The 14,035-nt window shown below is 38.4% G+C and overlaps 2 protein-coding genes and 1 long non-coding RNA gene across 10 annotated transcripts; 1 reads left to right on the forward strand and 2 right to left on the reverse strand.

The window, feature by feature from the left end:
• Positions 1-243: 243 nt before the first annotated feature.
• Positions 244-1,770, reverse strand: LOC147757104 (uncharacterized). The gene is made up of 2 exons (XR_015323727.1): positions 1,258-1,770; positions 244-1,117 (listed from the first exon to the last, which is right to left on the reverse strand). It is a non-coding gene; the product is annotated as an uncharacterized LOC147757104 (long non-coding RNA).
• Positions 1,771-1,997: 227 nt separating this feature from the next.
• Positions 1,998-5,162, forward strand: LOC111247236 (uncharacterized protein C18orf19 homolog B-like). 3 transcript variants are annotated; one of them, XM_022797918.2, is made up of 6 exons: positions 1,998-2,147; positions 2,358-2,464; positions 2,908-3,097; positions 3,476-3,574; positions 4,311-4,422; positions 4,734-5,162. In XM_022797918.2, exons 2-6 carry the CDS (start codon positions 2,368-2,370, stop codon positions 4,881-4,883), a joined length of 648 nt encoding a protein of 215 aa, XP_022653653.1. In that variant the 5' UTR covers positions 1,998-2,147; positions 2,358-2,367; the 3' UTR covers positions 4,884-5,162. The 3 variants fall into 3 exon arrangements, with proteins under 3 accessions (XP_022653653.1, XP_022653652.1, XP_022653651.1); XM_022797917.2 differs by having other exon boundaries at positions 2,011-2,167; XM_022797916.2 differs by having other exon boundaries at positions 2,011-2,464.
• Positions 5,163-5,681: 519 nt separating this feature from the next.
• Positions 5,682-13,951, reverse strand: LOC111247235 (glucoside xylosyltransferase 1-like). 6 transcript variants are annotated; one of them, XM_086983601.1, is made up of 6 exons: positions 10,967-13,939; positions 9,363-9,543; positions 8,708-8,926; positions 8,313-8,448; positions 7,846-8,040; positions 5,682-7,424 (listed from the first exon to the last, which is right to left on the reverse strand). In XM_086983601.1, exons 2-6 carry the CDS (start codon positions 9,456-9,458, stop codon positions 6,706-6,708), a joined length of 1,365 nt encoding a protein of 454 aa, XP_086839727.1. In that variant the 5' UTR covers positions 9,459-9,543; positions 10,967-13,939; the 3' UTR covers positions 5,682-6,705. The 6 variants fall into 6 exon arrangements, with proteins under 6 accessions (XP_086839727.1, XP_086839725.1, XP_086839726.1 ...); XM_086983599.1 differs by having other exon boundaries at positions 10,309-13,939; XM_086983600.1 differs by lacking the exon at positions 10,967-13,939 and adding an exon at positions 9,898-9,916.
• Between the last annotated feature and the right edge of the window lie 84 nt (positions 13,952-14,035).

Here is a 14,035-nt window from a genome sequence, read left to right on the forward strand (position 1 = left end):
TATATATATATATGAAAGGATGTTTATTTCAAAACTGGTATTCGAAAACGAATCGTTTATCGAATTAGTTTTCTCTCAGGCAGTTGGCCTGTTTTAGGCTACGCATGTACCCAAGGTAATGTCGGCCGCCCTTCCAACGGTTGGACTTTGTTACCGACGGACGAACCGCCTGACTTTAAGCTTCATTCCAAGCAGATTTGTTTATAAATTAGTATTACTGCTAAGCATGGCTATAAAGCTAGCTTTGTTTCACTGGGTGTTGCCACGATAATTCAATTTTATTACTATTATTATATAATAGAAGATGCCATCGATACTTTGACCTGAGCAGGTGTAGTTGTAGGAAACTGATGCTCTTATATGCAGTTTGTGGTATGTAGTCGATGTTCCATCAAATAGACTCCAACTGTTTTCAGCCTATGAAAATGGCAGTATAAAAAAAAATCAGCGAACATTCTCAAACTGCTGAGAAGCGATGTCACATAGTTCGAACATCAGTATTTTGCGGTATCGCTTCTTGCAGCAGTAACTATCACATCTGAGGCGTACTTCAGCAGTTTGCCGCATATCAGTGATTTTGCACAGAGATGTGAAATTTTTGTTAATTCCTGTCTTTTTTTTTCCATAATTTTACGGTTTTCCGGGCGTTCTCTGTAAGGTTGAGGCCTGTCGAATTAACAGATTACGGCAGCACCTGAGCGTGATTGCGGTACCTGAGGCAGCGTCCTACTCTCGGTAATTTCATTCCTTACTGTTGCTATCGTAATCCTTAGGTAAAATGGTGTCATTCCAGCGATAAAGTCATGGACCGCAGCTTAACTTTCGACGAATGTTTGATTTTCGACACGATACACTTTTAAAAAAATTGTTCGTCAACACACCTAAGGGCATGATAGATGTTTTTCCGCGAATTTCAAAATCAGATACGTCTTAGAAATAGACTTTTTTTCCAGGACCAGCTTTTGACTCGGTTTGCTTAATGAGGGCGGCCCGTTTCATTCACGTTTCTGTCAATTGAAGTTTCTCAAAAAGGTCTACTGGCATTGAGCCTAGCGTTTTTGTATCCGCTGCAAAGCATAATTTTCGATACAGCAAATCCACGGTCCTTTAGTGTCCTCTGCAAGGCATAATACGAGACAAAACTATCTTTTTGGTGTTTGTAACTAGTCACATGATCATCTCACTTCAGAGTAGACTTGCTTTGATTCTTCATTCTGATTTTATATGACGACAGCGGGAGGTTTTCTCTCTGCTTACCAACAGCGTTGGCGACTGCATGCTCGTAAGCCTGAATCATTTCAGCAATTTCGCCTTGCATGCTACCGCAATCTGCCAAGCAGTACTTCCTCAGTGACAGCTGTTCTTCTTCCCACTTCGACGCTTCACATACGGAAACGCACAAAATAGTAAAAAAGCACTCAAATTAATCAAGCTCAGTTAAACATCACCATTTAGTCGCTTTCTGCAGATGGCAATTATGTTACATAATACAAGGTGTTAGCACGGAGAGATATTGTTGGACTCGCTACAATCTGATATCATCACGCCTGCCATCACTGAATAACGATATGTCAGTTTTACATTTAACGTCATTTGTAAGCAATGTAAACATGTTTGCTAATGTCTTTATCGACATATAAGGCACCAGTATAAAATGCCATATAATAACACCATAATCCCGTTTTGAAAAACCAAAAATTGTTTGAACAGATCGCGCTTTAGTTCTAAGTAATCGACCATTTGATTGAGTCTTTTTAAGTACGTCTAACTGAGCACCGACTCTGTTTAGCTGGAGGGCCGACAATACAGAAGTGTATGTCATCCAAGAATAAGATCCCTGTTGAATCCATATGTATGCATTCAGCCGTGATATGACTTAAAGGTTTATTATGACTGGAACTCCAATCGATCATTGCCACTACAGCTGCAATTCTTTTCACTTTTACTACGGACGATTATTCAAATCGCCCGCCAAGGGTTTTTTCACTCTTTCCTCACCGGGTCGGCCCTTGCTCCAACGACGCACGACAGCTGACAGTAGCGAAAGGAAACCTAAATATTTTTTTCGAAATTTTCCAAACAAAAAGGCTCATTGTTAACTGGGCCATAGTTCCAGATGCCATCCGTGTGGCGTACTTTTCCTAAATGTAAAGGAACACGTGTTAAAGTAAATGTTTATCAAAAGTACAAAATAGCTAATATACCTATTATCATGGAACTAAAAAGTTCTTTGTTAAGATAAGACATGTGATGCCATTACCTATCTTTAGTGATAATAGTATATGCATTCGGTGGGATTAAGCTGCCAATTTTTTTAATGTTTATGTTGCGTGGACCCATGTGTTTATCTTGAAAAGATAATTTTTAATGGCCTCGAGTGGAGCTCTGCGTGTATTGGCAGTTGCCAGACGGTCTTCTACAGTACTTCGGTGCATTCTGCTTTCATCTGCTCAGCACTATTCAGGTACAACTCTTTTGTTTTTCTTTGTTCTATTTCACAACGATTCCTATTCCTACGGACCATGAGCTAATGTACGTGCATGGTTGGTTAGCCATGGCGCTGTGTTAGTATGTATATAGCGAAAGGAAGTTAATCGCCTTAATAAATATATAGTGCACTTTACAGTGCAAAGCAACGAGTGTTTGAAACTCGAAAGAATATGTTACTTGGTGTGCACTAATGATGTGCACCAACTCTAAGGATGGTCGGGTGTTTCAAGCATTCAGACATGTCTCTATATGTGTGTATCAGCATAAGCATTTAATGATCATTTACTAATATATAAATATTCACAATCTTATTTATATACACGTATATACGCTTACAATTACCGTACATTGATAACATATGATTTCTGCTTTATAAAATAATACAATAAATATTTTGAACTGTTTATTGATTTTCAGGTTCGCGATGTCTTATGACGAACAGATTCTACTTAAGATACGAAGATCCAAAAATTGTTTATACTCCTAATGATCTTCATTCCCGCAATATGAACACTTCATTGAGTCACGAGAATAAACATGCAAAGGATTCTGCTCAAACATCAGAAAATCCCACGAAGTCTGGAGAAGATCGAACTCTATTTCAAAGGTAGTCGAATTGCTATTTTCTAATATCTGTCATATTGTTATTCGTTAATTATATAGAGACCGAAATAAATTAATCAGGCTGTCACCAAAATCGTCATGCTTGACGTCTGGCGACTGTGATCTGCATAAACAGCAACATGCGAGACACGATACATTTCTCTAGATATAGCGCGTACGCTTTAAAGCTTTCCAGTTGACCATTTTCGCAGTTTTGAAGAAAACCAGATATGAGCGACAGTTTTTTGAGATGCAGATTTGGTCTTAAATAAACTGACGCTGTCCGGGAGATATATTTAGGTGTTGTATCCAATCCCATACGTGTTGTGGTTCTTGCTGATTGTCTTTTTAATCTTACATAGAGAATTTTGACTCTATATAGGTTCAAAGATGACTTCGCGCGCTACTGGTATGTCATGTTACCAGTCCATATCACTACATCGTTTGGCTACTTCCTCTGCTTCTACTATCTTTCGAAAGCGTACGTATTCATTTATACCTTTTGATGCCCTGGGAAGTCTATTGCTGCAAACAGTGCTGCAATCATCGCCACAAGGCGTCATTAACACTGCCCTATAGTGGATATCGCGGTTATCACAAGGAACAATGTTTTAGCATAGTACACATTGCAACGAAGTGCTCGGTTTTATTCATTTGTGCCAAGGAAGGGGACTCAATTTGAATTATCTCTAAATAGATTTTCTTGACTCGCGATTCACTAATGATGAACAGAACGATTGAGATCCTCAGTTGAGGAAGTTGTGAAGAAATACAGGTCTAATGGCATGCTAACCTCAGTACCGTAACGCACAGCTATCTCATTTAGCGATCCTGATTCGGATTACAGCGTGTTTCTTTACTAAGCGAAAGTTTAAAAGGTCGTTGAGGCAGAACGGTACAACATGGCAATATAGGCCCATTATGGAAAGGACAGGTGAGAGTCAGCTACGGAAGAAGGATGTAGCAACTTACACAGATGTAAATTGCTGTTGGCAATAAAAACGTATCTGTATTGTACACATACACCTACAATAAATGGAAGGCTTTCCTATTGAGGAAGTAGGAGTGCTAAAGGGTGAAGAGTATATTGAGCTTCTGAATTTATTCGCACATTGCACAGCGCAACCCTAAGACGAAGACCTTAATTTATGTGACGGAGAATAATAAAATTAGGAGCACAAATAACAAAAAATAACGAGGTAAGGATTTCGTTCTAGGGGAATAAGTCCAGTTCCCTTGATGGATTTCATCGGGATTCCGGCGCAGTATGTCGACCCTATACGGGACTCCGCTGTCAGCCATGTAGCAGTTGGTTATGCAGGATATAAGGTGCAGTTACTTCATTGAGCTTATTTTACGCTCTCGACTTTGTTAAAAAGCTATACAGTATTTAGAAAATTGCCGGACTTCTTGTATGTGGGTCAATGTTGAACATAATCCTATTTCCATGCAACTCTTATTAACACTTTTAAGCAAAACGACGCCTGAACGTAATAACGTTGCACTAATTGACTACGACTAACTAAACCAACAACTTGTATTTGCTAGTTAACAAACATTTTCGTATCTCTATTTTAGCTCTTACTACATTCTACTAAACTTGACTTCTCACTAATTTCGTGTTTTCATTACCGGCGTAGTTGATTGCTCCAATCCGTTATGTTACAACTATCGCTGTAACCGGAGTGACAGTCCGAGCGCTTCTATCAAGAGGAATTTTACAGTCGGTGCCGACATTCAGCCAATTCAAAGAATCAGTTAAAACCAAAATCAAGTCAATGAGAGGATAACTGTAACCACAGGTTGGAATGCCGATTAGGCTTATTCACGTTCCATTATTATAGAAGCTTGTCTTGATGCCCACTACCGTTATTGTAAGTTCTCGAAATGACCCTCGGCATCGCTAATGGCGCCACCAACTTTAGGATACATTGTTTGCTGAAGCATATTGTAAAAAACGAACAATAGAACGGTAAATGTTTTTATTTTTTTGCAGATACAATTTATATGAAATATCTTTTCTGGTGTCAAATGCAATAAATATGACTTACACAAATGTGAAAGTAAAAGCGCACTTTTTTCTGAATTATTTTTACGAAGTAAATAGCCTCTCTAATGTTTCGAGAATAAAGCTAAAATGCTGTTGGAAAATATGGCAGTTCGAATATTTAGTGTGTCTACTTATGGTGATATATAGGGGATGGTCAACATAATGTATGCTCGGATAAGCGAAGTTTTACCGCGGAACGAAAAATTGGTAAATTTCGAAAATTTATTTATCTAGTTTTAAATATCACAATTTTTGTCTAGTATTCCCTGAGTCACGATAGCTAATGGCGATTTCCATGTTTAAAAATCGTGTGTCTTGCTGCGTAGAAGTAACCTTTGCATAATTACGAGATTTTTAACAGGTATGATGGTGCTTTAAGCTCAAAATATCTGTATTCTACTGCTGGTAATGCCTGCAATTCCAATTTAGAAGTGAGAGATCAGTAATTGATCCTAATGAAAAGTCTACACGTAGCGGAGCCTACAACCGGTGCAAACAGATACCTTCCTTGCGTAGATTAAGAAACAGTCAAAACAAATACGACAAGAAATTATTTTTAATATTTAATGGCACTCTTATATCAGACTAGCTTCAGTACAAATTGTATTAATATCATATACGTTCATTCGGTGATTGTTTACAATTATTTACATAGTATTTTTTAACCTTATTTCAATCTCCACTTTCGCTAGGGAGACCACACTTGTATATACAATCGTTGAGTACTTCTGTTTTATTTTTTTTCACTGTGAATTACTAATTCTATGACGATTATCACTGTGACGGATGTGACTGTTTCTACAAGCTCTATTCGTAAATCTTCGAAATAGACTAATCAAAGCCAACACGCACACTGCATCAAGTACTTCGTTTTTCTTTAAAACGATTTTTTTAGGTGTTCTTTGCGGAAAACTGATATCCATATTTATTTATTTCAGTCATTATTCACTAAAATTAACTGCTCTTCTGTAAGAAATTTGCAGATCTGATTTTAGGGGTTTTATAAAATTATACAAACATCAGCGTTCTAAAAAACTGTACAAGCATTTTTGTAAACTTTCCTACATTTACGTTTGCTGTACTGAGTTTGCTGTACATCTTCTCCTCTGGCTGACATTTTGTAAATATGTTCGGTTTTTTCATATTGAAACCGAAGCTCTTATTTTTATAGTCCTTCTTTTCGTTTGGTTTCCGCTTTCGCTAATTCGATTTTTTGCGTAGATGAGACCTATGCGAGTTGCAAACACTTTTATAGAAACAATATTGGGTTTAAAGGTAAGACCCAAATCAGCTTAATTATTTAGCCTTTATATTACTATTGATACCTAAGTGAGGTGAATCTAGACTTACAGCATTTCCATGTCAGTCCTAAGCCTACTCAATCAGGTGTTGTAATTTTTTTCGTATATAAAGTCATTTGTCGCACAAGATGCGTTCGTCTCTTCAGTATGCTTGCTCACTTAGCTTGGCGCAACCGAGGTTAGATCCCGCCAACCTGACTTACAAACTAGAATTTTCTGGTACAGTGAAGCATTTTAATAAAAATATTACTTTTTTTTAGGTCAAAGGTCCGCTGCTCTGGCGTGCAATGCTCGAGTAATTCGTTTGGTATGAGCTTTGAGGAAGCGGCCACATCGCGTGTTGACAGTTTCAAATATCCCAATCGTTAGAGGATTGATCAATCGTTCTTTGATTGACAATTGGTCATCCTCATCCGCTATCACGATTTGGTTTTCTCTAAAGTCATCTTCTTTGGCATTTAGTTGCCTGCCCTTCTTTTCCCCATTTTGAGCGAAACTTTCCTCTGCAATGTAGTCGTAGTCGGTACTCTTTATTGCAACTTTATTGAATTTTAAGTACTTTCCTCCGTAGTCGCGTACCTTATGCGAATTCACAGTTTTACGATGTTGTACATTTTTAGCATCGCTCCCGTCGCGCCTACCATTTATTGTACGTACGACATCTGCCGGTGAGGCTATATTTGTAGACAATTGCCTTTTGTCTCTGTAATTAGCAATAGAATTATGTGCGCGGACCACGCTGATCGGAGTATTTGATTTTGTTATTTGCCTAGATTTCAATTTTGTGGTTTTCTTCCGAAATGTAAACTGTTGGAACGCTTTAAAGATGGCCCGGAAAGCGGGCTGTTTGTTGTTAGTGAACACAGCCCTACTTCCATGTAACAATCCGGGTCCTTGTCGATTGGCGCCTCGACAGGAAGTTGAATATTGGCAATGATCTGGACGAAAATTCCACTCGCAGGGCAAAATATACACAACTTCTGCAATTGATTCAAAAAAATACCCATGGGCCCCATGATTGAATGCACAGCTCTATTATATCATAATGTTCAGCCATACAGTTCGTTTAAAATCAACGAGCGATTTCTAGAATTTCGTAAGCAATATCGTTCTTGTTATTTAGTAAATCGTAAACATATCTTTAGTAATATCGCTTAAGCTAAGGGATATTAAAAATACCGAAACATATGTTACGCTATCTAAATACTAGTAAATACTTACCGGAATAATTGCTGAAAACAATATTAATAATGACTTGATCTTCCCAACCGAAACATATGTTACGCTATCTAAATACTAGTAAATACTTACCGGAATAATTGCTGAAAACAATATTAATAATGTCTTGATCTTCCCAACCGAAACATATGTTACGCTATCTAAATACTAGTAAATACTTACCGGAATAATTGCTGAAAACAATATTAATAATGTCTTGATCTCCCCAGACGACACGCTCACGCCATTGCTCATACACTGACGCTACCCTCTGAGACCAGCCGAAAGTTCTGAGCCGTGTAAGGTTCAAAAGCATCACACCCGAATTTACCCCTCGAGGTCGAACGTAAGGATGCCGAGCTAACCGGGAGTACCACCCTGTAGGAATTGCGTGTATACGGATCCTGTTATCTATATAACTTGTCTTATAACAGTAAACATTAGAAAATGACTGTAAGAAATTGCGAAATGAGAATGACTATAAAAATAAGCCTCAAATACTCCAAGACTTAACGTACTATGTTGATATTCACCGACACAATTAAATTTAGAATTATTTCAATTCGGTCTGTGATATACAAGTATTACGTCATTAATGCACTTATAAGGTTAAAAAAATAACGATTATAGATAAAAATCCATTCTTATACCTGACTTTTCATCCTCGCTTTCGGCAGCCGCGGCTGCGATTTGTGATTCGTTCATTCTTCCGAAAATGTTCCAAAGCTGTTCAACCGGACGGAGAAAAACGGTATCAGTGTCCACATACAGCACTGAATCTTCAGTCTATTTGCACAGAGTAATAAAATATGCATTAATAGAAACGAGTCGATTTTATAATCATTTCCGTAATTACGATCTAGATAATACGATACGATACGATAAATTCTAATATTCCACAACGCTATAAAAAGATTACACGAACAAGAAAAGTGGTACAGTAGTTACTACAACTTTCAAAGTAAGTTCTCTATTCATAATATATAATTAGTCAACACATTTGGTTCGGAAAAAGTGCGTAGAAGGACAAAAATAACAAAAGTACCTTAAGAAGATCTGGTAGAAAAAGTCGCTGAGCGGAACATGGTTTAAAGAGCTGTTGCCACTCTGAGCCGACATCGGGCATTGCTTGACCCTGTGCAGCTGATATTCTGCTCCTTCGAGCAATGTCCTTCGCCTTAGACTCCCGAGCGCTGGCAGGAAATTCGACCGGAAGTATGGAAAACTCGGCTCGCGCGCGAATTCGTCGAGGAAATCGGGAAATCTGCGGTGAAAAAACGAAGCACAAACAAGTTTTTTTGCAAATGTTGCGCTTTTCAGCGCCACACATGCGTGTCTCCAATAAAGAATCATCTCATTCTACAGGACGCAGCGGTTAGTCATCACTCGAGTTCCTCTAAATGATAGGGTTGAAATAGACATACATGTGATAATAAAATGGTTTATACAGGTAAAACGCGCGGTTGTCTCGCCTCAACGTATAGATCCTTTGGAAAAACACTGAAGCTGCGCACCATTCAACCTTCGGCATCAAATTTATTTGGGTAAGCGAAAAATAGTGATTAGCGTTCGAAAACTACACCGCACGATTTTATCGTAAAATACAGCATTAATTGTTTTAAGTTATAACTGCTGTTTAACGAGAGCGAAAGTAAGGTGAAATGTAAATATTAATGATATATAGATATAGTGGTTATTACTTGCGTGTTGAGCTCCTTGGCATTTTCTCTGTCGGCAAATATGACAAACCGAAGCGCCCTGCGACTCAACATCAAGATACTTTTCAGTGTTACCATCGTAAGCGGAGCCCGGTCCTGACACGAAACTAGAGCTACAAGGGGAGTATGCGATATGATATTACCCGTGCTTCCGATTCTTTCACTGGAATAATATCAAATAATAGATGGGACACAAATTCATAAAAGGTCTTAAAAACTGTTCTTTATTTTGATTCTTCTAGCTTCGATAAAATTCACTTTGAAAGAGACGTTTATAGTAATGTTGTAATTATAGTACTACGCTATAGTATCACCAGTAGTAACTTCTAACGATAAGCTTCAAACTACCACCTGCGCAACTCGGACCACCGTATTTGATCATCTTTTTTTTTATTTACCTAATCACACGTTTTTTTTTCTGAAATACTGTTGTGTGCAAGCCGAGTATAGTATCTAATAGCGTTTTCCGGCGTGTATCTTTGCCATATTAATAGATATCGTGAAAGTCGCTACTCACTAGGGGGCACTTGGCGATAATGCCACAAGTGGAAAACAGTCCGGAAGTCTGACCTAGCGTCTAAGACCCAGGCTGAGCTGTTGACTGTGTATTTTGGGCTAAACGGATTAGCATATTTTATACTAGATGACTGAATATTGATTCAAAGCGCCTTTTCCCTAATTGGCTGTTTAGTTGTGATCCTACAACTCGGCAATTAGAAACCAGTCAGAGTGTTAGAGATTTCAATACGGACTTTCTTAATACAAGACTCACACCATTTTTAAATACAACTATATGAAGACTTTAGAAGATCAGTAACTAAAAGCGGAAGTGAAATTCTAGGCAACTGTTTGGTGCTTTGTAGAAGGAATCCAAAACTGCGCATGTATAACCATTAATAAAGAAACCTAAGTGCACTAGGATACTCACAGAGGCGCGCAATGCTGAAACAAGAGACTAGGACGGGCCGAACCAACTGTGACCGAGCCAATAGAATTTCCAGTGGCCGAAAAATATTACGCCGATTATACATTAATATGCATTTCATATCAGTTGCCCAGAACGGGAGATATATATTGCAAATGAAATGGGTCAACTGTCTGGGTTTAACGGTAGTATCGAAAATACAACTTGATTTGGGCAGCTCTGTGCTAGTCACCTCACAGGGATCGTCAGATGTCAAAAACGTGCCCCTTGTAACGAAGAAGAGTACGAGTACCAATAAAAGCATTAGTGCCAAAACAGTTCGGGCTAATTGTTGGAACAAGTGTGCACGGGTGCTGTTGATGAACGCAAGCAATTTCCATTTCTATTTTGCGTTAATATTGAACGACTTCATAGGATTTGTACAACATGAATTAGAAAAGTATCAATATTTTAAAACTGACACTTTATTGTAACATGCATTTCATACCGATAATTGATCATGAATCACATCCAAAGACGCCCGTGTAATTATCTGATTTCAAGAGTTAAAGGGTGGACAAAGCCTGCATTTGTGGCTACATCTCTTTCCTAATTCGAAACGACAAACTATTCTAAAATAGCAGGTTCCAAACTTTTTAAGGAAAAATGCTAATCTACTTACTGTACACCGTCTTATTTTACTCTGCTATATTGGATTAAGGCTTTCTCTGATCAGCAAGAGCAGCAGTCACGTCTGAATGATAATAACGACACCAAAAAACATGCTTCAAACACGCATGCGATACATTGCGTAATTTAAAGTGTAAATACCAAAGATATATATATTTACGATATATTACGCGTTTTTTTTGTTTTGTTTTTCGGGAACAATATATCCATGTATGTGAGATTTATGAAGAGAACTGTAAGGTGCTACACCCTCGACTAAACAACATGGTCGCATTACCTGACTGGCAACCGCTTCACCCCTTCCAAAAACGCCATTTCCCCGGATGGCCGTTTCTTTCTGGTGCGATCTTCCAGACGGTTCAATATTAGCTCTTACATGGATTCCAGAAAACTTCCAGCCATATTGTGCACGGAGCCTCCAACACTCTCCGCTTAGAGGAAAGATGTTCTGTAGAGGGCGAATCGCCTGCCAGCTAAGCAGAATGTTCACCACATCCAACTGTCGGCTTAGGAACAGCAATCATGTTTGTGTCTAGACGCTGTTAGTGCACCCGAAATGCCAAAAGGTTATTCCACGACGGTTTTGTAGGGGGTGCAACAGATACATACTAGTTGACAAAAAGTACAAAATAGGAAAAATGTCTTGAAGGGTATGCGGCAGTATCGTCGGTAAATACGATAGCGTTGTGCAACATTTATACTTTACAACAATGTGTGTTATGCAGGTATTTTAAGCAGTCTATGTCAATAGGTATTACACGTTGACTCTTAAAGGGAATGCTACCTTTAACACACGATCCTTCCGACAGCTATCCTACAAAGACAGACGATGAAATGCCTGGAATTTTATTCCCACGCGATGTTTTCAAGAACCACCTTTTCACAGCTAGTGTATTGTTTGCTATCTACGATAGCTACAACTGTTTTGCGAAAAACCAAAATAGTATTCTAAAAAGTCAAAAATCCGGAAACCCTTTTCAAACTAGGGCATTCCCATGGCATATTTTTAAATGCCACGAGTGCTTTTCGAGCATTCCACATTCCTCACGCGCCTCTACAGAGCGCGAAATAGCGCTCCGCTCTTGATTCGGCGGCCACACGGTTTTGACTGGTTACCTACAGAGGAGGACGCTTATGGCAGGATCCCTAGCAGCCTGCTTTAGCCTATCACATGCATAATCGCCAGATTGTACCAGTTCAGCATTTAGCGGTACGGGTCAATCAGAACTGAAGAGTTGCCTGCGCTCTGATCTGGGTCTCTACAGCCAAGCATGGCCGGAATACGTCTTACGGATGCATGCCTTAGGCTACCGGCCAATCAGCCTTCCGGCGCCAGGTACTCCTCGAACATCATCGCCCTTTATGCATGGAGGAAGATTAACCTGAAACAACATCGACCTTATTCAAACATGTCTCGCGCACGTGTGGCTTTTTGACTCACTATAGGCTGCGAAAACAAAACGTAAAGTTGTGTTTGCAGCATATTGTAAGGTCCAAATGAAGTTAGTTGTTTCCGATTTCTGTTTTGGTGAAAAACGAGAACAACGGACGATTCTGTACCTGCGCGCCTGGAAACCCTTGCCTTGTTAGTGTATAATAAATTCTCTATTCCGCCCAGTAATATAAATGCCTAGAAATGTTTATCTTTGCTGGAACCTAACAAGTGACTGGTTTACGATATGAATAAGTATTCGATTTCGTGAACCTAACTATGAATAAGTAATACGCAATCCAAGCGTGACAAAAAACGCGTTTAGAATATGAGCCTTGTTATGTTTATGTTACGCGCCTCGAAACAGCCTGACGTGCGGTACGATTCGCATCTTCTGAAGATTAGATTTGTCAATAAACGTTAGCTAGAATCTACTATTAAACTATATATATATATATATATATATATATATACAATGGCCTGTGTTTGGGCGAGCCATTCAACGGTCGATCATATCGAACATCTGCTCCCGTAAGCATGTTTAATTGTGCGCGTGCTTCCTATAAAGAAAATTCTATGTTAATTTTACCTTGCCTAACTGTAGTCGTTGCTATGCTGCATTGTCAACAAGATGATTCACCCACTAACAACCGTATCTCACAGAGCAGCAGCTTTTTATAATAATTTTGCGTTTACTGTTATGCACAGAAGGTTATATAGGCTAATGAGAAATTTACGACGTCAAATACTATTTCTTAAATTGACTGGGAGTCAATTTTGATTTTAGGTCTGTATGAGTTTTAACAAATGTATGCATCGTTTACCAAATGCCTATGTATGCGAGTATATTGATACTGATCAAAACAACAAGTGTTTGACAACTTAATTTAGTTTATGTCCTTGTTAGCCTACCGTAAATTTGTTCGATTTTAAGCAATTAGGGATCAGAATGTCTGAACTGAAACATAGGAATCCAATTTCCCTGACTGAACGTTTTCATAATTACCTGAATTTTTGGTCATGAGACACGCATATCGCAATAGTTGTTTGTAATAATTCTACTACTTTTAGTAGATTGCTTTGTTTTAAAAGAGTTCTGTTTGTAAACATTATTAAATGTCTAAACATGAAAATAAATTACTAACACTCTCAGTAAAGATATTTATCGCCCTGCTTCTATATACACAGAATTGTTGTGCACTTGCGTTGAAACCTTCTAAGCTAGTATGCAGCAGTTCTTCAATAAATTTTAAGTTAAGAACTAAGTTAAGTGTAACCTGATGAACAACGGCTGTAACCATCTAATTTTATATTAGTCCCCGCACTTTCGGTTCACGTGTGTTTGTAACGCGATTCCGTTCTTCCTCGGGACAATTTTACCGTTGAACATTAAACACAGCAAAAATGTATTTTCGTATGTACTACTTTACCGTTTATTATCTACCAAATAGAGTACGATGTCCTCTTTTTTAATGTAAATCGAAGTTGTTTATTAAGGATCAGATGCTAGTTGTAGATAGAAAATAGAAAGTTGTACTTCGCTGCTGGCTATCCCAGTGATAAAGTTTATTAACCTATGCATCAAATCAGGTGTATCCCCTAATATATTAAGGAAAAACAACTTTTTTC

Source organism: Varroa destructor, unplaced genomic scaffold (genome assembly GCF_002443255.2).
Source record: "Varroa destructor unplaced genomic scaffold, Vdes_3.0 BEIS01000003.1, whole genome shotgun sequence".
NCBI lineage: Eukaryota > Metazoa > Arthropoda > Arachnida > Mesostigmata > Varroidae > Varroa > Varroa destructor.